This window comes from Mya arenaria, chromosome 8 (genome assembly GCF_026914265.1).
Source record: "Mya arenaria isolate MELC-2E11 chromosome 8, ASM2691426v1".
NCBI classification, from domain to species: Eukaryota; Metazoa; Mollusca; class Bivalvia; order Myida; family Myidae; genus Mya; species Mya arenaria.
The window spans coordinates 39772660-39799170 of record NC_069129.1 but is presented as its reverse complement, the minus strand read 5'-3'; the positions used below and the strand labels follow the sequence as shown (position 1 = coordinate 39799170).

The following is a 26511-nucleotide window of genomic DNA, read 5'->3' as shown; positions in this document are numbered from 1 at the left end:
TATAATACAAAACTATCAATGTTTTTGAATACCTACAACACTTGTTTTATACTTTACATAACTGATAAGCATCTAAAAATCTTGTTGTTTTTATTAATGCAATATTAGGGTAAAGGTCATATTTATATACACTCTCAAAGTGGAACATTGCACCTTTTCTTCAGGTTGCTCTTTTTTAATCTATCAGACATCAGGAAACTAATAAATAAATATCTGGAATGTTTTCTTATATTAAACAAGATTATTTTAAAACCTTTTGACAGCAACTTTTATTGGGAGCTAATCAAATTTCCTTTTTTGGTTGAGTATACATTCCATGCGAAATTTTAAAAAAATGATATAACTATGCACTATACATACACATACATAAACTCAAAATAAGTTTTAATTATAAGCATATATTAAAAACAATTCCAGAATGATATTAAAATTAATAGCTGTTGAATTTTTGTTAAACAATGAATGCCATCACACCTGCTTACCCGTAATGTTGCTACTTACTTGTTGCTGAAAATATAGTGCCAACACTGATCTGATATTTTTATTGCACTCAACAAATACATCACATCAGAGTCAAAATAATAGATGCACTACCATCTTTCATCGTCTATTAAACACTTAACATTAATTCTGAGTTCTGTTGCGTAGATATTGCCAGTGCAGTGGTTAGCACACTTTCTCCTCACCAAGGCGACGCAGGTATGATTACAGGCCTTGGGTCATGTGAGTTTTAATATGGTCATCAAATCTGACTTAAGGATTTCCTCTGCGAACTTTAATTTCACAATAAAAGACGCTCACTGAATATCATGCCAACAAGAGTGATAAATAAAGCGTTGTAACAAAAGATGTATGTAAAACATGTATGCCCGCACTAATGGCAGCCAATTAGACATTTTACATCAAATGTCTGAGGGATAATTATAATAATGATCAACAATCCTTCCGAGTTTGAAGATCTTATTAACCAGTTCTAAACGTTGTTATGGGGCTTGATAAGTTATAAATGTCAGTAAAATGTACAAGTCCTCCTGACAGCAGTGATATAGTTGAATGGATCAAAATGATGCAAGCTTTACAGATAAAAAGATAGCAAAGTGTAACCAATATATGTTTACAATAGCATGACACTGGTCAATTTCTAGCAACTTTCAAGCAAAACATTTAAGTTATAAATCTTTGTATTTTTCTTTAAATACCTGTTTTCAAAGATAGCTATAACTGTGTTTAATCTGGTGACCTTAACCTTTGACCTAAAAATTAATACCGACTACAATAGGGATCTATAAGGGTCATGACCAAACTCCCGATGAAGATCAAATTGATTTGATTATATTGAGAGGACAAATTTTTGTGTCCAAGGTCACTGATGCCATGACCTTTGACCTGATTTCACAATCAATAGAGATAATCTCTGGTCCATAGGCCCAAGCATACTCTAGTTATCAATCATTCAAGGTTTTTCTGGTCAAGGCCACTGTGACCTTTGGCTTACTGAACTCAATAGATCTTAGTGTTCTCTGATTATAATAGATCTTAGTGTTCTCTGGTTATCAATCGGACAAGATTTGGTTTTTAGACTGACCAACATTTGCAAAGCAATAAACCCTTGCTTCATTGAAGGGATGCAAAATAAAAAAAATGATCTAGGAATTTGACCATGAGATTTACCTCTATGCAATTCTTTTGTTGCCTTCTCAAACAGCTGTGCCCGGACATCAGGATCACTGGTACTCTTGGCCTTGGCTATGTGGATCTCTGCCCAGTGTAGGTAGTAGGATGGGATATCCCAGTGTAACTCGGTGGCTAGGTCATCATGGCAAGACTGACTTGGGGGTTCAATCATTGCCTTTATCTTATTCAAACCTGTATTTTTGAAAATAACTGAAATTTTATGCCAATTAATAAAAAAAAAAAAACATCATGCGAGTGCTCATCCAGTAAATTTCAGTTTTAGTTTATACTCTTTTTTTTTAGATCGATTGTGACAAAAGCTATTAGCTTATAGAACCACACTCATTTCTGTGTTCTGGGTAGGAACCATTACTGGTGTCAATTTTGAGATGCCATGAAGGTTTTCTTTGAGGAATCTGAACTCACTACCTCTTTATTGATAGGTGAAAAACTGTACCACTAGACAACGCTCACTCAAAAATTTATTTTTACCTCTTTTACAATAATCAGATATCTAAAATATAGCAAAATTGGGCAAAATTACATTATTATATCACTTGATAGAATTCTATTATCGAGCAAGTTTTATTGATCAATAGACTCACCCTCATGAAGACACTGATCAGCCACGTCTAGGTTTCCTATGTCAATGTTGACCTGGGCAATGTAGCTCTTCACCTGGCAGACGAGCATGTTATATTCTGTCCCAAAGTCACGGTAATGCTCATAGAATGACAGGGAGAGGTTCAGGTGATTAAGGCCCTCATCAAATTTCAGCTGCTTCCATCGTACCAGGCCCTTCACTTTGTGAAACAAGGCGTGCACAATCGGCTCATAGAACGGGTCGCCATGTAGACCTCGCAGAGCTTAGTGTATAAATATAAGACCCAAGTTAAAAAATCTTTTAATGATTTTGTTTCAAAGCACACAGATTTGAGGCCAAAACCAAAATGATAAATACTGTTTACATAATCAATTCAATGCCGTTTATCAATAATCATGGTGTGGCCATGATTGGTAACCGCCTTTGAACCTTCAGAAAAAAAAGTTCACAGGGTCCAACTCTTGATGAGTTTTCCCTTGATGCCAATGGCATAAAGCAGGTAATAATTAGGTGGCTATGCCAAAATATTACTTTAATTCTTCCAAAAAAATAAGCAAGCGACACTGACAACAAATGTTATGACAATACCACATGTACATAACACTGTTATTTCTGTTTTAACAATAAACAAGGTAAATGTTACTAGCATCATACATGGATATTTCCCATTTGTAATCCCATCGAGTATTTTCCCTGCAAGATCCGGTTGATCATGAAGCATCACAAACAAGTCAGCCTCTTCGACCATCCAGAATATGTAGGCAGCATTATTACCAACTTTCAATGCTCGTTTTGCTTCACTCTAGAAAAAAGTCAACTTTGTCTTCCATTTATCAATATAAAAATGTTTATTCAACAAAAACCAACAGCTATACAATGTACAAAACGTTGCATTGTTCACTACCTTTCTGCCAAAGAAAATAAAAAGGTCAAAATGAAGATCAAGGGATGAAAGCCAAAACGTGAAATAAAACACCCCAAATACTTTGTTGGCAAAGGTATGAACAACCATAAGTCTGATGATAGCCTTGAAGGGTCAGTTTATGTTTTCTTATATAGGATGAAAGAAAGATGACACTAAAAGACAAACCAAACTTTTTTAGCACAACTCATGTCATCAAGTCAAAAAGTTTCAAAAGGAAGTAGCCTCATTATGGCGAATCCTTATTTTATATCACTTTTTAAATATAAGAGAGAAAATAATCAGAAAAAATAACAATCAAGATTCACCTCAAACATCCGTCTCTTCATTACATCTGATAACAGAATGTCAGCAAGATCGGAAACAAATTTCTTCTCCAGGAATGTTTTCCTTTTGAAGGACTTTGAATGGGTTTTTAAGTAGTGCGCCTCATCTGCCATTATTTTGTAAAACTGAGTAATATGAATCTTGTGTTTTTCCAGGATTTTCCTTCCTTTCCAATACGAAGAGTGCATCTTTTTCACAAGCTTACTTATGACACCTTCGTAATAATCAACAAATCTTTGTATGGCACATTTATGATGGTTTTGCAAGTCTCTTGTCATTTTCCACTCGGTCAGGTATTGATGAACCAAAGGATGGAGAGAATACAGATATTTCTCGGCCCTATTTTCTGTCCGTCCCTTCCCTGAAGGTTCAACCTCAACTTCCAGAAGATGAGATTCATGTAAAGCCTGTAAAAGACTTGTGCATTCCCGGCTGTTCTTTAGACCAATCACTTTCTGTGCAGATTTCATGTCAAAAGGTGATGACTGGAAGACAGTCAGACAAATCAGGGCCACTCTCGGAGGCTCCTTAAGGCAGTTTACTGCTTCTTGTATAATTTTATGTATGCCAACTCCTTTCGTTACATTTTTGTCAATGTTGAGATGAACAGCTAGCCTTTCAGGGGAGTATATACCGTTTTTCAGGAGTTCTGAGACAATGGTGATCGCCAGTGGAGAACATGCACATTTTCTTACTATCTCCGTGGCAATGTCATATTCTATGTCCTGGAAATAAATTTAAAAGAAACATGTGCTTGCAATTCTATAACAGGTCCACATGTTTTGATCCTTTGTGTATGTTGACAATTGAAAAGAAATATACATTGAACAATTCTAATATCATTCCATTGTAATAACAAATAGCCCCCTACCAAATAATCGATTAACTTTAATCATCATAAATTGTGAATGAACAAAAGAACATGTACCATGGTCGAGCATGTGTTGAGCAGCTTGATCCCGTCCTCCTCATCCAACGGTTTGAGAACACGTTCTTCTAGACTCTCATTGAGATGATCGCCGCTCTGTAGTAGCTTGTCACGAGTTGTCATCAACAGTCGCACCTACATGTAAATAATGAAAGTGTTAAACAAGGTCACAATAACCTTGACAATTGATAGCGGCCATTTGCTGATCATGACCAACCTGCCTACCAAGATTGAAGCTTGATCCTTAGCCTAAAGGATCCCCAGTTAGTGGTCAGAAAACCATGTGGATGGACAGATATTCCCTACAATTACTGTATAACATCCTTTGGGGCCATATGAATCACAAGAAATATACAATGATTTTTTGTTGTGCCTTTTCTTATTGAGCAGTACAAAAAAAACTCCTTTTGTTTTAAAGATAATCAAAGTTGTAATTTGATTGTGTCATTCAGATATTCATATTTTCAGTTTCGTTTTAATGACCAAAGCTGAACACTCTAGTGACCTAGTAAACCAGGCTTGTACATCAATTCCACCCCTCTCAGGCATAGTAGCATGTCTACAGGGTAAGAAATAACAGTGAACAGAGTTTTATCTCACCTTTGTCCTCCCAATTTCTTTAAAAAACTTGTGCAGGTCAGTTAGTGTGTCCATGAATGCATGTTTTTCATGCTGACTACCTAGGGTGGGGTCACAGTCAACCATGCATAGTAGCATGTCTGCAGGGTCGGAAATCATAAATGTACAAAGTTTTATCTTACCGTTGACTGTCTGTCTATCTGTAGAAACTGGAGTAGGTCTGAAACTGTATTAAGGAATGTGTGTTTCTCAGACTGGCTCCCTAGGTTGTGGCCAAAGTAAAGCCTACAGAGTTGGAACAAATACAACTTACCTTTGTCCTTTTGTGTTCTTTAAAAAACTTGAGCAGTTCCCCGAGTGTGTTCATGAATGCGTGTTTCTCATAATGATTCCCCAGGGTGTGGTCACAGTCATCAAGGCACAACAGCATTTCTACAGGGTTGAAAACAGAATATCGGCATTGTATTATACGCATCACTCGGACAAATTAGTTCATAATTTTTAAAGTTTTCGATATTGTACAATAGATTTTACATAGTATGATTCTGCATTAAAATAATAAACAATCATGTGTTCTGTGAAGTGCCATCATTGTGCATTGTCTTTGTATGAAGGTGTTACATACCAACAATACAAATTGTTTAGATGGCAGTTTGATTGATAACGTTTACGTACTATATTTGTCTCTTCCTGACAGCAAATGCAATACAACAAGTAGTTGCTAAGATATCTACCTATGTGTTAGACCAGAATGAAGTAAAATAATAAAGGCCCATAATTTGCATTATATTCCAATAAGTTTTATCTTACTTAATGAATAAAGTAGGTTGGATAGTTGGATAGTTTGGAACTCATATCGAAAATTTTAATGCAATACATGATGTATTTCCTAAGATAAAACTTAAACATCATGCAAAACCTTAATCAATGTGTGATGCTGAAGCCGACACTAGGGTGAGTAGTATAGCTCTCCTTATTTTTGGAATAGGTGAGGGCTATTCCAGTTAAACATATGTCCCACCCCAGGACGGCAAAATAAAGAAATTCTGTAGGGGGTAGGTCTTTTTCTTAATTTGCTACTGTAGGGGGTGGTGATAAGTCCAATTTCGCTTCTATAGGGGGGCGTCATTTTCTTTTTTGCTTCTGACCGTATCTGCTCATTTATATTCACTGCCCGATGGTGAAATACCGGGGTTTTTTTTATCCATATAACATATTTTACCGAACCTCGTGTACAGAATTGGTTTGGATACAAATTTTCGCGATATTACGAGTCGGTTCCGCGGTACCGGAAATCAGAAGAAGTTGCGTCCCTTGACAACAAGATGGCGGAGGCGCCAGAATTTGTAAAGTCGTGGTCGAAGACCAACCTACAAAATTGGCTAGAAACCAATAGTTGCGCCGCATGTGTGGATACGTTTCGTGGTAAGTATACCAAATTGCAGTGTTCGACACTAACGGGGTCCCGGGATCCCGAGGACACCAGTTTTTCAGGAGGGACACCTGAACTTCGAAGTCCGTATTCCGTTGGGACACTTTACATTTCTGACTGATAAACGCTAAATATCAATAAATAAGTAGCATTTAATTAAATTAATTTATTACCTAAATTCGGACTCCCTAAATTTCTTGACAGCAGCACATGTCAAAACAATATTATTAATTATCATTGTCGGACTCATCAAAGCGAAAGTATAGCTGACTATTTGACTATAGTTACGTCATGAATCTATAAATAAACAGGTCATTTCACAGGCGCATTCAGGTTAACGCTTCCGTTTTGTTGTTTACATTTTAAACAAGGTCAGAGCTGACAGAGATTTATTATCGGTTAAATACTTATGTGGAATTGTTTTGCTTATGTGTCAGAACCGCCCCAAAAGATGCCAACTCTGATGATACCTTTTATATAATATGATGCGACCTTTGAGTATTTACAGTAACATTTACGACACAAAAGAACTGCATCCTACATTCAGCATTCTTTGTTAATTGGCATTCAACTTATCAATATTCTTTGTTAATTTTAAAGACATATATTTTATGCCTTGATAAAAAATAATAGAAATAAAATTTGCAGGGTTTTATTCATTAATTCAATAAATTTATAAAATTTTATGACTTTTTGGCGCGAAAATTAACATGTATACACAATTTTTGGTCGTCTGCTCTTCCAGTATGCACTACGACTGTTGGGCAGTCTGATTGATTTATCAACAGCTCTACTAAATATTGATTGGAGTTTTCACAAGCCAGATGTAATATTCCTACAGTTTCTTAATGAAAAGCACCGACATTTGACAAGACCCTGAACCATGATGTATTTTATGCGTATTTTCCAAAAATCTAAAAATAGTAACAACATCAAGTTTTTGTTTACATTGTATCCATCTCTGTTTTTGACTGAAAACAAAAGGGACTTAGACATTCTCCCGCTTTTGAACCCAATCTACCAACTTAGAGACCAAAATATACCTCACTGCCATTCAGTGCTACTAACCTGTCATTACATGCTGCTGAAAACATGTATAATAATTATGGTGGTTTATACTTGCATTACAAATTGAAAAGTAAAAGGATGTTGAATTTAATATTAAAACAGGCTCAACAATGAAAAAATGTAAAAAGTGGAAGGGACTCCTAATTTCAGGAAGGGACACCTGATTTCAAATGTTGGTGTTCCTTCGGGATCCCTTGGAAAAATGGTTAGTGTCGACCCCTGAAATTGACAACAGTTGTCTAGAATTTTATTAGAAATCATAATTTGTACGTATTGCGTAAATGTTATAAATCCGAATGTTTCGTCCCCTTAACATTTCGACCACAAGTTATTTTAAGGTTGTATATAATTACATGGGTGAAAGTTTCAGCCTCATGTGGCTTAATATGCACTTATAGCAACATATGAAGAAACAAGAGAACCGTGGTGTGTAGGTTATAGTCCATATAATGGAAAATAACCAAATTTATTAATGGAAAATAACAAAATTTATTACAAGCGAAGCCCAGTAATAAGTTTTGTTATTTTCCATTACATGAGCTGTAACCGACTTATAGTTCACCCTAGTTTCTAAGCCAATCATCGAACAAGGCCGTATACAGCGTGCCCATTGGCTGCTCGAAGTTCATTTGGCGCGCGCCATGTCTGTTGACCTAGTTATAATAATTAACTTATTGGATGCAGATGTGATCTTATATGAAACCTATTCGAGCAAAGATTTGAAAATCTCTGGGTGATGATTGGCTTAGAAACTAGGGTGAGCTATAAGGTCCTATATAGCTCACCTGATCAAAGAGTTACAAAAGAGTAATTGCAAATAATCTTTGCATATAGACGTATAAAAAAATAAACTTCTCAAGGGGGTCCGAATTTGCTCAAAAAATATTCTAAAGGGGGTTCTTTTCTCATCAAATAAACTTCTGAAGGGGGATGGTCCATTTTGAAAGTGCCTTCCTGGGGTGGGACATATGTTTTACTGGAATAGCCCTGAGCTAAAAATCAAAGGCATTTGGCACAATCAAATAGCATTAATATACCCCTCCCATTAAATATTTGTGTATTCATATAAATCACTTGGTTTATTTACTGGTACATTATATGAAGTAAAGGTTTAAAATCTCAACAAAACTTCAGTGTTATGAAATGACTTACTGTCATCATTGTCATCATTTGTCTTTTCACAAATGAAGGTCTTTAAGAGATTCAATAGTTTAGGTAAGTTTGCTTCCTCTGGCGTATGAGCTCCGACTTTACTCAGCACTGACTTCCACACATCTTCTGTCCTCTTCTTATTCCTGCACAAAAAAAAATAAACAGTCATCATTATTGGCTTAATTCAGAGGTTTTGAAGAAAGAATATTTTTTTTGGGGGGGGGGGGGGGGGGGGGGGGGGAGAAAGAAAAATATGCATATTTGAGTTTAAAATGACATACCCTTTAAATGATATACTAGTATAACATAAATACCTACTCTTAACCAAACTTGCTTTTTTTAAATTGTTAATTAAGTCATCTCTGGTCCCAAAATCACAAACATACTAAAGTCAAATCTCATTCTAAATCTTAACCCATTATACCACATAAAAGCATAGTATGATGCAAAATCTTGCATGTTCTTATACTATTTGAAAATGTATTTTCTCATAGAATGTGTTGATAAAAAGATTTTGTCAATATTTTAAAGAAACTAATTTTAGGTCAAAATATACTTAAGTATTTTGTAAGGATACAGAATTGTACTCAAATACGTTTTTTTGCTGTAGAATATTTTTCCCTTGGAATTCGACCAAAGGCTTTTATCAGCATCTATATTCTATGATAGAAATTATAATTGCTTATAAAGGTGAAAAAACATATATGATTTTTAATAGATTTTGATGCTATGATAAAATGAGCTGAGCATGAGTTTGAGATTTGACTTAATTAAATGTTTTTGTGATATTGGAATCCTGGTAAGATGAAGTCTTATTCTTTAATATATTCATGATTTCCTTTCCTGATTATACAGTATATAGAAAGTGCTGAACATCTATATGTATATTGAAATCAAAAGGTTATATCACATTTTGCTCTTAGGAATTAGAAAGAAATAATCTATATTGAAATAAATCTTTATCACAAAAATAAACCTGGGAAAGAAATGTGTAACTTGGTGAAAATTTCCAATTAAGCAATTATTTTTTCCCATTAACTTGTTTCAAACATGCTCAGTGATATATTCACTATGACCAATAGAAATTGAGAAATGTTATATTACACATTTGTTTAATAGAAAAATATGTGATGGTTATATAAACAGTAAACAAGGTACAGTATGTGATAAAGATATGTATAAAAAAGAAAATGAAATCATAGATGTATTTACATAACATGGGACAACTTTAATAGTATTTACATGTTTAGTTGTGCCAGTATTAACATGTATCAACCAGGGATGTCTCCTATTTTTAGTGAATGGGGCTGGGCCCCTGCAGAGGGGAATTCCATAAGAGAAATGAAACTATGAATAAACCTAATATATTCTCAAATAATATCAAATAAAGGGGATTGTTGTGTCATAACAGAGAATGATTTATCATGACATAGAAACATAATATTGCAGGGAAAAATGTCTCTGTCTTGGCTGTTTTTTGTCTGATATGGTTTTGTAAACGAGCTAACATGAAGTGAAATTTTGATTATATATTTGCACTGGGGCTGAATTTGGCCAAAACAAACATGAGAAAAAACTGCCTGTGCTTCGCACGGTATTGATTACCTTAGATCTACCTTGACCACAGACCAGTTGTGTTCTTCATGAAGAGTCCAGCAGATCTGGGTTGCCAGGCAACTCTTCCCTTGTCCACCCAGCCCACAAATACAAACACCTGTCGGAAAATGAATGTTATAAAAGGAGTCGAAAAATGAGTGTAAATATATCAAGATTATATCAACTTCACTGAAAGACTGATGCTGAATGCACTTCAAAGTATGTGTTGTTGCTGTACTTTACTAACAATTTTACCATTTCTTTGAGAATAATCATAATATAAGGAGCTCCATGGCATTTCACTGTTTTATCAGTTGATATCAAATATTTTGTATCAATATGCAAAATCAACAACATAAAGTCATATTATAATATTTGTCCAGTGCAATTGTGTTGTTTGTGAACCATCATATCGTAAAAATTATTAAATCAGATATGGGCTTACATTCATTTAAATAATTACAACCAAATCGCAAGAACACTCATATCAAGGGGTGTAATTATCAATAATGATGATGATGATGATGATGATGATGATGATGATGATGATGATGATGGTGATAATGACGATGATGGTGATAATGATGATGATGATGATGATGATGATGATGATGGTGATCATGACGATGATGATGATGACGATGATGACGATGATGATAACAAAGTAATATATTGACCTGTACTGCTGGAAGTCTCTGATATGAACACATCAAGAATGCTTTCAAGGTCTACTTGGCGCCCAACAAACACCTTGTTTGGAATTACCTCATAGCTCCTACAGTAGTTTTGTAAATCAATAATGTACTTCTGAACTCTAGCTGCCCATTCAATGCTTCCGCTGTCTCCGTGAAGATTTAGACTTTTGAGACAGGCACACAAGACACTTGCAGAGTCAAGATCATTATGTGTTGCTGAAACACAAAAGGTTTTGAAAATTGTTAAATTAATTAGGTAAATAATATTATAAAGAAATATCAACAAGAAGGCCATAATGGCCCTAAATGGCTCACCTGAGTAAAAGCTCTTAATCTTCAGTTATTGTCAAATGTTGAAATGGTGAAGGTCATTCCAGCACATCATTGTTATTTGTTTTCAAAACTGTACACATAATCCTTATTTTATAGCTGTAGCTTCAAAATTAAGAAAGTAGTTTAAAAGCTCATCCGAGGACAACATTAATATTTGTTTTCAAAACTGTACACATTGTCCAAATGTTATTGCTTAAAATTCAAAAACTAGAAAATAAGTTAAAAAATTCAGAGTTAAGGTCATCCTAGGACAACATTGATAAAAAAAGCAAAACTGAACACATGGTGAAATTTCTTTGCTGTAGCTTCCAAAAATAAGAAAGTAGGTCAAAAGGGGTTGGACCAGCTATGGTGCCAGGGGCATACTTTGAACAAACTTGGTAGAGGGCCATCAAATGATGCTATCATACAGTCTGCACAGCATACAGAATTTTCGTGATAAAATGGACACATACATCAGAGGCCTCTAGTCCTTGGGCCAATCCCAAAAGTCCTATGGTGACTCGTTTGTTCCCATCATCGGAGACAAATTTTCGAACGAGGTAAGACAAAAGATGACCCATGTCCATTGCAACTTACTGTAGACATCCCGAGTCAGTGAATTGAATGTGACAAGGATCCAAAGTTGTCAACATGCACCATGTATGACATGGAAATTGATAATCTGAATTCAAATAGAGCTTGTCTATCACTGGTGAAACAATTGAAACTTGTTTGTTGTCAGACTGTTTCAAAAAATACCAAAATCCCATACTTGATTCTCAAGAAACACCCTTTACATGTTTGATTGTGGGAGATGTGCGTAAGAGAATGCTTCATGCTGGTATAAAATCAACTGTTACTTTCTTGCGCCGGAAGTATTGGATATGGCAATGCAGCCTTCTGTACAGTCCATGTTACAGACCTGCATTGTGTGCTGGAAGGTTACCTAATGGGAACTCCTTTCAAGCGCCAGATCCACCACCATTACCTAAAGTGCAAGTTGATGGCGTCAATCTATTCACAGTGACCAGAGTAGACTTTTCTGGTACACTTCATGTATGTGGGAAAGAAGGGCATGAAAAGAAAGCGTACATTTGTAGAAGATATTCACCTTTGCAGCAACACAAGCTGTGCATTTGGAACATATCCCAGATCTATCAACAGGGACATTCCTGCAAGCATTCCACCAATTCTGTAGCTGGAAGTTCCTTTCAGAGAATGATATGTCACGTATTTTAGAGCAGCAAAACCAGCTATGTGAACTAGTACAGTTGAGTGCAGTAAAAAACAACAACAAGGGGACAGAATGGCATTTTATTGTAAAACGTGCACAATGGTACCAAGGATGGTGGGAACCTCTGATTGGTTTGACCAAGACTGCAATCAAGAAGGTACTTGGTCAATCAAACATCAGCTACCTTTGTCAGAGGTAGAGGCCGTAATGAATGACTGTTCACTAACTTACATCACTTCAGGAGAGGTAGAAACAGAGCCATCGACGCCATTATAATTGCTGTATGGAAGACGACTGACGAAGTTGCCTTATTCAGAAAACATTGAAATACCGGGACACAGCTGAAATAACTGGGAAAACATAAAAGAGGTGGGCGAGGATCAAGAAGGTTAATAGACAATTTCCGCATACAATGGAAGAATGAGTATTTACAATAACTGCATAAAGGGAGCATCACCTTGCTCCTGGCAAAAACCAGCAGACGATCAAAGTTAGCGACATGGTCCGGATCCATGACAAGACACCGAGGTCCTCACGGAAACTATCAGACGCTGAGGAGACCATAACCTGGATTCATCACAAAATTGACATTTAACAACCCACCTTATCATACAGCAGTATCCAATAGAAGTGCTGTGTGACACTGACAGTCTAAGCAACTAATATCATTCCATGCCCTGGAGTGTCATGCATTACATTTTGTGTTAAATTAACGTGCACTTACATTACGTGATGTTGCTGCTTTTGGACTTTACATCAACGTCACTGCAGTTGTAATATATATATGTGAGTTAAGTAAAAGGACCTAACATGACACTACGTGTTAGTTCTAACAAAGACTTATTAATTGTTTCGTGAAGGATGCGCACGTTCGAAGTTGCATCCAGGTGCCAAATCCTTGATATTCCCCTACTGTGCATGTGATAAACATATTGCAAAACATGAAACATCTAGGCATGTTAGGCATTACAAAACAAAGGTTTGTATCCTGCTTTCTAACCTACTCATTTTTTGCATCAGACTCTAATTTGGTTATTCATTATTACCAGCAGACAATTCTTGTTCTGATGATTTTGGTTGAAGAAATGATACTCAGGCACAATTTTACAAAAAAAAAAGAAAAATATCCTGACCTACCTACCATATATTTTTTGGCACCGAAGTGAAATCGGAAAGAAAAAAATTGATTTTGTTTGGCCATATCTTATCTATCATAAGAGAGAGGTTTTGTGTAGATCATAAATATACTGTTTCATTGATTCATTACTTTTGTGTTCTATCTAGAATCTAGTTTTTCATTACCGATTCTATTTCTGAAAACAGAATCTGTATCAAAGTCATCTATGCCGTCCACAGATTCTCTATAGATCTGTACCAGATTTTGTCTGTCTTCATCAATTAGGTCATCCCAGATCTGTGTCACCAGGGAATCCCATGGATGCACTCGGTTGCCATGGAAGCCAACATGCTGGGCCATCACTGAAATGTATTCAAATATAATATACTATGATAGTGATACAGGCATCTTTGCATAAATTAAACTTTTAAAACATCCCGAAATTTATGCCTCAGGAATTGACTCATTGTTTAGCCTAAAATGATATATTAATCACAAACTGATTAAGCCCCAGAAATGTACCATTTCATAGATATTGTTAAACTTTTCTTGGGGGATTGGAGGAGTAACCCCCATCCCCAGTGCAAACATTTCAGTTCTGAGGTAGGGATGCATGTCAAAAGGTTGTGACCCAATGTTACACACACTCTGATGTCATTTCCTGGAATCGCCCCTGTTTATGTTATTATGACCAAATACACGTACGTACTGAGTGACAGTATATTTGAATATATAATACATGTAAGTAATGTCTTATTTAATACCTATATCTATGCATGCATCATTTACTTTTATACTTTTAAAAACAGTTAAACTAAATGATTTCTTATTGTAACTGATTCAACTTAATTCTGTTGGGAACGAGACAAATCTGCCCCTTACCAATTCGGCCTACTACCAAATCAGCCCCTGAGACAAAATTTAAAAGAAATTTACTGTCAAATAACAATTTTTATCTAAATTTGAATTACCCTACCCCCATTTCAGAATTATTGATAAAAACGACATCACCCTAGACAAGAAAAAAATCTTTATTTCATTTATTTTTCAACTTTTTGATAATAATTTGGTATCAGAGTAACAAAAAATATATTTGCTTTCGGAAATAATACATTATTGATTACAACATCTGTCATCATCAAACATAATCAAACTGTACTAAAATAGCCATATGGTATTACAATTTAAACACACTGTTTTGATGCATAAAAAATTGAACCTTGACATTTAAAAGCAAAATCAACAAGTTCTAGAAATACTCATGACCTGGTCCTTATTGATAATTAATCTTAACCTTTTTGGAACATTATGCCAAAAAATCAGAATGTTTTACCGTCTAGTTTAAAAAAATATGGGCTTGAAATTCCCAAACACCTATTTCAGCCGTGACTGCAGGTAAGAAAATCTTCAAAGAAGCTAATATATTTGTGTAAAAATTATATTAATTACTTTTCAATGAAAATAATGTAAAAACTGTGAAATATGTAAGCTAATGCAAAAAAAAATGAAAAAAAAATATTTGTGCTTCTAAATGAAAAAGATTTGTAGTCCTGTGCTTAACCACATAGGCTAAAGCATTAAAATTGAAGAATTTCAAGCGGAGGTTTTCATTAGGAATGTGCAACATTTATTAACATCAAATTTACTGTACCAACTGTCAACACTATATATCAACACCCATCTGCTGCATTAGATGGCACCCATATTCTTGAGGAATTGCTTATATTTGACCTTGTGTTGCCTAGAAGTAATCTCCTCTGGTGATGCCTATTAAAGTGACACTCTTATTCAATACATACACATGTATAACAAACATAAATTAAATCTTTAGCTTCTAACTAAATAATGCATTTATGGAAAATATTAAATTCTGATAACAAAATTGTAACCCTGTAATTAATAGCTGAAAAACGCACAAATATTAAATGATTGGTGAGTGCTAAAAGATTTAGAGCCATCTACTATCATCTTATAAGGTAGAAATACCATGTTTTCTGCACCTTTCTTTCAAATTAAACTTGGTATCCATCATAAGAATCATTGTTGTCTAAGAGTGCATCTTTAAGATGGTTATGAATAAATAAATAAAATAACAATTGATAGTGTATAAACCATATCACTTAAGTACCCTACCCTATTTGTCATTATAGAGAAAATTTTCGTGGCAAACAGTCTTATCTTTGGTGAATTGTCACATTCGAAATAAAGGTGTCTGGCGTTGGAATTTGTGGCCCTTTACACCTTTACAAGTTTATTCATCCACACTAAGGATACATGACAAAAAGAGCATGAGGACATCATATAACAGTTTTATTAGTTTGCCAAAATATCAACATTTAGTAAGTTTTGTATGACCTAGTTCACATTTTTTAATTGAAGGAACACAGTCAAACTTGAATCTCCTGCTGTGCATCTCCTGCTTATTGCACAGTAGGGGCCAATTTCATGATTATTTGTTATTTGTTTGCTCAGGGCCATTCAGGGTCCATTTCTATAATAAAACCTCCAAAACTGTTAAACTAGGCCTTTAAGAAAAAAAAGACACTAATTCATTCACACGTCTTTGAACATCTTGTTCACACCCACAACAAAAACCTTATTTTGTAAGGGGCCGAAATACCACTGTACAGAGGTAAAAATAAAATTAAAAATAAATTGTTAACATAAACTGGGACCAATAATAGTCCAAATAATTGGAACATGGACAGATTTTATACGATTTTTATATTATGGCAAAACTTTAATGGGTTATCCTGTGTTATATATTTGTCACATTGAATTAAATCTTTGTTAACACACGTATGTATCCAAAGCATTCTAATGATGTTGTGCTTTAGTATAGATATCATCACTAATACTTTGTTAATCAGTCTGTGTTATAACTTTATGAGATATTTGGTTTGTTACTATGACATATATATGCACGAATAAATATATCTATCTATCTATGGCAAAGAATCCCGTGTATTAGTATTAATACAAAAATAGGATTATAAATCCTACTGTACTGTACCCAAACATTGAACAGTTTTAAAAGTTCAGATAAGATATATATATATATTAAAGCAACATTTCGCATATCATATGCATAAAACCGTACTCAGGATAATTCCCCAAATCAATGGTCCAAAACAGTGGCTAAAACCAACACAAATCGGATTTCCAAGAAAACATTTTCTACTTTCGGTTTAATAAGCTTCCGCGTTGCATGAGTTGTCTTTTTTGTACGCGACAGATGGCAGCACGTGTTTTATGACCTTTACCTTGCACTTCCGGGTCAAACTTTGACATCATCAACAGAAAACACGAAAGTCTGCAACTATGTCTTACGCTTATTTATTTAAATATATTATCATTGGAGATACAGGTATGTGTGATTTGTAATGTTTTAACATGATTGTTTGTATACTATATTTATAACTGGCTTTAGACTTTCTATGATCGTTTATTTTCTGATTATTGATTTTTGTTTACACACAAAATGGCGACGCAATACGATGGAATGACAATTCTGTTCTAGTCTGCAACCATTGGATTGATCTATTTTGTTAGACACCATTACTCCTAATTTGCATCAACACATGTTTGTGAACATTTAAAATGTGATATACTCTAAACATGTTTCTTTTAAAATCTGCAAGAGCGATATGTGTGGGTGTGTGGACATGTGATTCTTACTCTGTATTTTTGTATATACATGGGGCCGTATACATGTGGCATATGTCATAATATTCTAAAGTATTTACAGAATACATATGAAACATCAAGATGCAAGATGTTTCAGCTTTAAAGATGTTAATATGGCAGATGCATGTATAATGTGTTTGGGGGTCTGACTAGTCTGAAATATTAGACGTGTTATACGGGATTCTTCCAATCCCTAAATTCTAAACGGGAATGTGCAAAAAACAGGGGTGTTTTAAAAATATTGAAATTGTTTTAAATGAAGTATTTTATGGTTGAAATTGATCATAAAGAGTTATATTCATATTTTACCATGTAAGTGAAATGCTATTTTGCACTAAACAAGCATTTAATGCATTAAAACAAGTTGTTTACCTTTCTAATAAAACGAAAATTGCTGACACAGAATACAATTATGCGAAGGGGAACAACTCGATACAATCGTAATAACTCGGCCTCCTCCGACAAAGCTTCGAGATAGACCTCGTTATACAATCGTAACAACTCGGCCATGGCTGAAATGTTCGGAGCGATTTAAAACTGTGCCCTGAAGCCTTGCAGGTGCCCTTCATGTATATATCGTTATGTTTTGACAGAATGAAATGAAGAAAAGCCGTCAAACTCATAATTATAAGTTGGATATTTATTTTTTGTGTACGGGACTAATATAAAATAACATTATCTGGTAATATTTTTTGTTTTTATGATATTTTATAGACGCTATATGCTTTAACCCGGAATCCAGATCGGAACAACTACCCACTTTTGATACTAAACAATTTGTACGTGAAGGATTTGCCATATCAAAAATCTAAAAAAAATCTGTCAACGTACAATTATTAGGACTAGGGGTCTGACATGATATTGTTGCATTAGGTTGGGCGGGTGGCAAATTGAAATAGAGGAGAAGTGTACCATGCATCTTAAATGCTATTATTTTTATTATTCTAGACAGAGATAAAATTTGAAACAATATGGAACAATATTTGATATGTGTACATACTATCTTGGTCAGTAGTGTTTAAGCAGTGACAAAGACCTACAGATTGGAACATATTGATTTATTGATGGCAGATGGTCACTGACACTCTTTGTCAGAGGACAATAATAATTCTTTGTCATGCAATATTATGTGTAACAAAGGTTACCACTATCCAAATTGTGTCACCTTTAAGTTTCATAGCAAGTATATTATTGAATTTTGTTATCATTGTTTCAGGTGTTGGCAAATCATGTTTGCTCCTCCAATTTACGGACAAAAGATTTCAGCCAGTTCATGATTTGACTATTGGTAACTTTTATAATATTTTTTCAATTATTCCAGAAACATAATTGAAATGATTTATTGCATGCAAATATATTGAAGATAGCTGTATTTAATAATAACTAGATTTTATGCATTTGTGATGCATTGTAGTCTCAAATTGAAACAATTGAACAGGCCTTTTAATTACCCTAGCAAAATGTATAAAAAAAAATCCCAATCTGGAGAAAAATATCCCAATCCAAAGTCATTTTATTTTTTTAATTCAAAATCGTAAGGGATTGTGTGATGTAAAGTTTTTCATCACATTCAAAGATCAGTGTGCATTATTAACTGTCATGATTTATTGCCATAGATATTTTGACCATTTCAGGTCTTATGAAAGGAAAAATAAACTAATATTTTTATAATTTCCTATTAGCAGGAGACAGAAAAGTTTGTTTTTTTCATTGAAAGTTTTCCCAATTTTTGATGTAAAGCACTGATTTTTTCTTAAAATGGCATATTTCGCTTCGCAAATTTTCCCAAAATGTCTAGGGTCAAAATGGGCAGAAAAAGGCCTGTTGAATACATTAATGATAAATTGAAATAATACATATTTATAAAAAAACACACCGTTATGATAAATTTTAAAAAAGAACAGTATTTGTATGTTGATTAATATAACACTCATTCAATTCTGAAGATTGATTAATAAGTTGTTTGCATAATTATTTAACATTTAATTTGAATGAATTCACATCATACACTTTTTTTCTATATTAGGGGTGGAGTTTGGTGCTCGTATGATCTCCATAGATGGCAAACAAATCAAACTTCAGATATGGGACACTGTAAGATATTTATCTAGAATAAATTGAAAGAAAATGACATCTTAAGCAAAGTAGTATAAAATGATCTCAAAATGTAGAATAGCCTATAAAGGTAAACCCAGAAACTTAGAATTTCAGTTTAATATTATTTAATGACTTTATCTACAGAAGTTATAATAACATAAAGAGCAAGCCATGTATAAGGTTTCATTAGTGTTACGGATAGATTTTTTTTTAAACTATGCATGCATATTGTTTTCTTTCACTTTGTCTAATTTAAAGAAATATTCATACTTTATCCAGGCTGGGCAGGAATCGTTTCGATCGATAACGCGATCCTACTACAGAGGTGCTGCGGGTGCCTTGTTGGTGTACGATATAACTAGGTGTGTATCATATTTAAGGGGGAAGGACAGAAGCCCCTGATGTGAAGCTTGTTAACCTTGCCTTTAGGTCGGACCCATTCACAATTTAAGCCATGTAACAGTTACTTAATGAGATGAAACTCTGAATTTCAATCCTCTATAACCTTGAACAGTTACTCATATGAAACAAATAATTTCACCTTGTGGTATAAAATCAGTAATTGCGATTAGAAACCATTGTATGTTAATTCTTGATGTCTCTTCACATTAGGGCTATTCCTTTTAAACATATAAACGAACCAGGGATGGCATTTATAAATTCTTTGAAATTTTCCCTTAGGAAGTTGTTTAAACTTGTAGCACTTGAACCAAGCCATATATATATATATATATATAAAATATTTTACCTGCCTAGGAGGGAAAATTTGTATGTTTTAAGGGAATTTTTTGTAGCACTTAAAAAAGCATTGACATGTTGTTTCCATTTTTGTTTTTGATTCTTTGATGGGTCCATGAGGCATCAATTTTGAAAGTTATTGTTGTTTGGGAACTGCTTCTTTAAGAAGTTGCTTGCACATTGTTTCACAACGTATTCAGTTCAGATATTATGTCATTTTCTCCAGGCGTGACACATTTAACCACCTGACCACATGGCTGGAGGATGCCAGACAACATTCCAACTCAAATATGGTCATTATGTTGATAGGAAACAAGAGGTTAGTATTGGTAGGGATAATACAATTCTCATTCTCTTCTTTTAATGTTTTTTTTTTCTTTTTTTTTATTAAAATGTTGTACATGTACTTTGAAATGGATATAAATAGCTTTTACAACAATTTCTGGAGCGGTCTAAGACTAAGCACCTCAACCCTGCTCTGGTTTTGAATCTCTCTGAGGCTCATTCTCAAACAAAATGTTTAAGGTTTTCATTGTGTCATTAGGATCGCTCCTTTAAGGTCTTGCAATAAATTCTGCTAAAACTGATCTTTAAATGATTTTAAAAAAGATAAATACTGTGATGATGTTCATGATTATATTCATTGAAATTGACAGCAACATTGTTCTCAAGCAAAAATGAGTTATCTTTACTTTAACCAAAATATATATATACAATTACAATAGCTTGCGGTTTGGGATCAAATGAGAATGCCTTATTGCTGGTTTATTTAATAATAATACCTTTCAATGGATTTTGTTTTAAATAAAAAGACTAATAAGTCTGAATTTGCATTGTTTAAAGACATGTCATCAATTTAAAAAGAATCATCAAATGGCTCTCCGAACAGATTTTATTGGCAACACTCTTTTAAAATGTTACCAAAATTAAGTTATTTTATGAAAAACACCAAAAAGCAACTGGCAGATACTCATTTGCACAGAACTTCAATCCAAGCCTAAAGTTTTGAATAGCATTACTTATGCTTTAAGGCAAAATAGAGCTTTTCCTGTCACATTTTTAATATGTTTTAACAATAGAGCTCTAATTTGATCTTTTGATGATGGTCAAAATGTATTGATTATAATTTTATCTATTTTCCTATTTTTCCAATCACCAGAAAAAAATCTTAATTCATTGATCTTTTTTTTAACATCATGAAAAGGGAGAATGAATATGTTGACTAGTATTTTAACAGAACTAACAAAGTTGTCATTTTTCTAGTTTTTTTGTTGAATTGAAGTGTTTTAACTTGGAATTTCTCAAATGTGAAACACTGTTATTTCCCCCCATTTAATGTAGGGTCTTTTCCCAAAATAGCTAGAAAATGCTTTATACTTATTATTTGATCTATTTTAAAAAGTGACCTTGAAGCTCGCCGAGATGTAAAGAAGGAAGAGGGTGAGGCTTTCGCACGGGAACATGGACTCATCTTCATGGAGACCTCGGCTAAAACTGCAGCAAATGTGGAAGAGGTCTGTTCTTTTCTTTCAATTGCCTTTCCAAAGGTACATTAGATTGTACATTGATTTAAATACATGTGATCAACGTTCACACAAGCCTTAAAAACCAAGTTAATTGTTGTTACGCTTGTAGAAATTTTAACCTTTTTATTATTTATGTGTTCATGCTTGAACTGTTTTGATATCATACTTTACATAAGAATATAAAAATTCAGACTTGTGCTGAAAATATGAATTTCTTAAATTGCATTTCTGTCATGTCGGATTTTCTGTTGTAAAATTGTGGCTTTATTACATGTAGATTGCACTTACAAAGAATTTCAGAAATAAAACTTTTAAGTCAGTTAAATAAAGTAATATACTTAGGGGTATTCCATGTAAACATATAACCCCTGGGGGGAAGGCACCTTAAAAATATACCACCCCCTACAGAAGCAAATTTACTCTTTCGGGGTCCAGATTAGCGAAAAAAGACACCCACCCATTTACTATTTAAATTATTGCCTTTCCCCCGTGGGTTATATGTTTTACTTGAATAGCCCTTAAAGAAAGATTATTGTTTTTATATTTTTTAAAGCAACAAGCTAAACTCATTTTAAGTATAAATGATTTTTAATTTGTCCTTGACAATATTGATAATTTGATATATGGTGATTGAAAACTTCATCCATTTAAGAATTTTATTTTATTTCATAGCTTTCTTTTATTTCAGGCATTTATAAACACTGCAAAAGAAATTTACCAAAAGATACAAGATGGAGTTTTTGATATTAATAATGAGGTAAGAACTTGTTTTGATATGTTAAATCCTGTGAAGTCAATGTATTTAAATGGTAACTAACTATAGTAAAGTTTAATTGGAGACAAAGATATTCAAGTCAGCATTTTTCAGAAACATATATCTGATAATGATTGATATGATTTAGCGTTTTATGTAACATGTGGTGTATATTACATCATCCCACAGTCTTAATGGTTTATTGATAGAATCTTGCATAATTAATCTATAAATTATAATATAACTCTAATATTTATATCAAACATTAATGAAAAAAATTAAAATTTACATTTCTTTAGAATATGACCTATATTTACAGCCAATGAAAATTCAGATAGGCATTCATTAAGTACTAGGCTTAATCATTAAGAATTTCACCTTTCGTGGGTGTTTAAATATAAGCCAACGGCCACTCATCCGATACATAATCCTTGCATAAGACTTTGCGTTGACAATGTGTCAGCCAATGAGGTGAATTCTATGTCAGTTAAATGACCTGAAAATATTAATGATAAAGAAGGGCTCATTTGCTAATCTCACTCTGCCCTTTCTTAATCATTAAGATTTGAATTCATGTCATTTAACTATTGTGTAGGCTCTTTTAAAAAGAAAAGCAATTTTCCTTCTTTTTAATTGCTTTTACTTTAAACATATTGAGGAAAATGAATTATGTATTTAAATGCTTCATTTTTTTGTTTAATATTAGTCTTATCTATTTGTTTTCTTACAGGCAAATGGGATCAAGATTGGACCCCAGCACTCAACAAGCAATCCCAGCATGCCTTCAGGGGGAGGAAATGCAGGGCCCAGTGGCAACTGCTGCTAGGCAACACATCCATTTGTGTTCCTTGGATATACAACCATCTTGTCATCATTTCACAAAGATTGGAGATAGAGAGAGACCATGCATGACATCTTTTACCTTGGAAAAGAAAATGAATTACTGTTTATGAATTTAGAATTTCATTTATTTATTCTTGAGGGCATGAGAACAATAAAACAAACTGAAACCAAACACAAAAAGGCCTACTAAATTCACTTAGAATCTGAGTTTGCAAGATAAGTGTTTTACTAGTGCAGGGCTTGCAGACTTGTGCTTATTTGGACCATTGTAAGTGACTGTATCTTTAACATCACTGGAACAAGAATGTACATGTAATTACTATATAGCCAAACTTGATACCCTGACCGTCTTGTGAGATTATAGTAACATTTAAGGAAGACTCCATTCACCTTGGAACGTCAATTATGCTTGTTTCTCATATTACACTGTACAGTAACATGTACGATATAGACATTTTGTGATATGTGTCTGCAAATTCCAGTCAGAATTCCAAGAAGGGAATAACATCCATGAAAATTGCAAACAAAATATGCCTCATTACATGTAACAATCTGATGTTGTTTCTGGTTCTGAATGATAAATATACATGTATACATTTTACATTAAGTTAAACGATTTCCTTAACTGTTTTATTCCTCTTGTAGAAAGAGTAATGTTTAGTGTATATTCTGCATTTAATATATGGAAACTGAACTTTTTATAAATTAATTTTTCTTTTTTTAATGATGAGCTTTTTCGAGAAATATGCTATTATAAATTCAAAAGTTGACTCAGTTCGCACTTTCTTTTAATGCTTTTTTATACAGCACTGTCACATAATGACTATTGTAAAGACAATTTATTGGTTACTTCTTTAATAAATAAATAAACATATATACATATGCTTACAGCAAATGATGATTTAACTTTTTTGCTCTAAACAGGCAGAATTCTAACTTTTTTGGAAAACTAAAAGGGCCTTATTTAAAATTTCTTGTAGACAAGATTTTGATTTTATAAAAAAAAATGCTACATTTTATTTAGCCTTCTTAAAGTGCACCCGAAATCTTGTGAATTTTGGAAAGGTGTGGATCTGATGTGAAGTTTGAGTAATGGGTATTTTGTTTGTTGTTTTCTTTACTTTATTTTCATGTATTTCAGTTGTATAAATTGTTAACATTCGCTGGTACATGAAAGATAGAAATGTTGTGCTTATTATCGTATAATATTTATATATATTTTCTGTTAGGGCTATTCTATTTAAATATACATGTAATAATCTGCCCCGGGAATGCGCTTTCAAATTAGACCATCCAACTTTTGAAATACTTAACATACAAGAAGCAATAAGCAAACTGGAACATTCCGGATATATTTATTTTAAATTCCAAGGGTGGTTTGTATGTAAAATAGAATTGCCCATAGTATGGAATTGAAGACTAAATCTTTGAAAAGCTACAAAAATAACTTCTGTGCTTGTGTAAGTTTATGTTGTAATTTTTGTTGTAAAATACAGAATGACGTGAAGAACAAATGAACTGTAAAAGTTTAGCCAGGCTCAGGCAGACTGTGTTAAGTTTGAAATGCTAAAGCAAAAATAGTGTCATGATTTAAATGTAAAAGACGATTTTGTAATGGTACTTTGTCATGTCAAAACAAAGCCATGGTAATGCTGTCCTGTTGAATCAATACTTTATCAACTTTGCTATGTTAACACAGGACAATGTAATGTTTAAGCAAGACTATGTTAACTTGTCATGTTTAAGCAAGACTTTGTTAACTCGTCATGTTAAAGCAAGCCTATGTTAAGACATCATGTCAAAGCAAGACTAAGTTGACTAATCATGTTAAAGCAAGACTAAGTTAACTTGTCATGTTTAAGCGAGACTGTGTTTTCTCCTTCATGTTACAGCAATACTATGTTGACATGATTATATTACTTTGTTGTTCTAAAGAAACTTTGCTATTTTACAGTAAGACTATGTTTACTTTTATGCTAGAGCAAGACTATGTTATAGATGAATTGTACTTTAATTGAATATCTTAGTTATAACGAACTGTAATCTTGTTAAACTAACTAAGTGAAGACAATATTATGAAGAAGTAACTTAAAAACTTTCTTTTAAAATAGTGTGAACTGTCTGTGTGCATGTGTTTTGTTAGAGATTATAATATGATATATTGTTGTACAAAGTTTATTTTATCTTTGTTTCTTTTGTTACAGTCTATGAAATGTAGATATAATTCAACCATGTGCAATGAACATAACTGATGCATTGTCAGTCATCGTGTTGGTGTTATGAGACTAGTTTGATTGTGACTGAATCTTAAACAATGTTTATGTTTAAATAGTTAATTTAATAGTTTTAGGCTCTTAACACATTACTAACTGGTGTTGTTAAATAGAATTTGATGACGTGTTAAAAATGACATCATAAGTTGAAAAGTTACGATATGTTTAAAACGTTCAACATTTCATTGAAAGGGTCACAAGCAGTTTACAACTGCACAATTAATTCAAATTTTATTATAGGCTTTAAGTTTTTCTGATATATTTTATTTGGCAAAAAGTAGTTTTATTGTTAGCTTAATTTTAGTTATATTATTATGCAAGGTGTCCTTTTTGCATTTACTTGAATAGACTGGTGTTAAGATTATTGAAAACAAAATACAGGCAAGATTGTGTTTCTTGCTTTTATTGGATTTAAAAAAAAAAATGTTACAATTATTATCCAATTTTTTATTTTACCTCTTAGTTTATGTCAATATATCAACATGTTTTGACTTCATAAAATGTTGGCTACTGCAGTGCCAAAGTGTAAAAAGCTTGTTAAAATGAGTGCACTCCATTTTTCATGCTCATTATATCTGTTTTTCTTTTGAAGCTTGCAAAAAGGCTTTTAAAATTGAACAAATACATTATTTGAAAGCACAAAATAAGTTATAATACAAAAAATAGCTAAACTTAAAGTAATAATATCATTTGGCAAAAATTAAAAGAAATAAGGTTGAAAACCCTTTCAGTTTAATGTCTGTCTTTAATAAACTAAATGTTTATATGTTACTAAATGCAATTCTATTTCCTGAATGGCCTTTTCTGTACAGAAAACATAAGTTTAGATTTTGATTTCTATCACAATATTAACTCATTGTTCATATTAGAAGCACCTTCATAGAATTTTGGTACTACACAAATATAATGTTGCCTCATGTCTGTATTGAATAAAAGGGATCAGTCATCAA

The 26511-nt window shown here is 33.3% G+C and overlaps 2 protein-coding genes across 3 annotated transcripts in view; one reads left to right on the top strand and one right to left on the bottom strand.

Annotated features, from left to right (window-relative positions):
- LOC128244887 (uncharacterized) overlaps positions 1 to 16867 on the bottom strand; it is a 21586-nt gene extending 4719 nt beyond the window's left edge. For both annotated transcript variants that reach the window (XM_052962998.1, XM_052962999.1), the window contains exons 1-11: positions 16744 to 16867; positions 13829 to 14005; positions 10960 to 11193; positions 10292 to 10400; positions 8687 to 8829; positions 5348 to 5466; positions 4456 to 4590; positions 3509 to 4252; positions 2933 to 3080; positions 2280 to 2540; positions 1672 to 1866 (exon numbers count right to left, since the gene is read on the bottom strand). In XM_052962998.1, coding sequence (XP_052818958.1) covers positions 1672 to 1866; positions 2280 to 2540; positions 2933 to 3080; positions 3509 to 4252; positions 4456 to 4590; positions 5348 to 5466; positions 8687 to 8829; positions 10292 to 10400; positions 10960 to 11193; positions 13829 to 14005; position 16744 — 2266 coding nt within the window. In that variant the 5' untranslated portion in view covers positions 16745 to 16867. The remainder of the gene's footprint in view (positions 1 to 1671; positions 1867 to 2279; positions 2541 to 2932; positions 3081 to 3508; positions 4253 to 4455; positions 4591 to 5347; positions 5467 to 8686; positions 8830 to 10291; positions 10401 to 10959; positions 11194 to 13828; positions 14006 to 16743) is intronic.
- Positions 16867 to 26511, top strand: LOC128244888 (ras-related protein Rab-2). Its single transcript, XM_052963000.1, has 8 exons — positions 16867 to 17010; positions 18547 to 18618; positions 19357 to 19424; positions 19707 to 19789; positions 20392 to 20484; positions 21568 to 21679; positions 22380 to 22448; positions 23176 to 26511. Exons 1-8 carry the CDS (start codon positions 16965 to 16967, stop codon positions 23269 to 23271), a joined length of 639 nt encoding a protein of 212 aa, XP_052818960.1. The 5' UTR covers positions 16867 to 16964; the 3' UTR covers positions 23272 to 26511.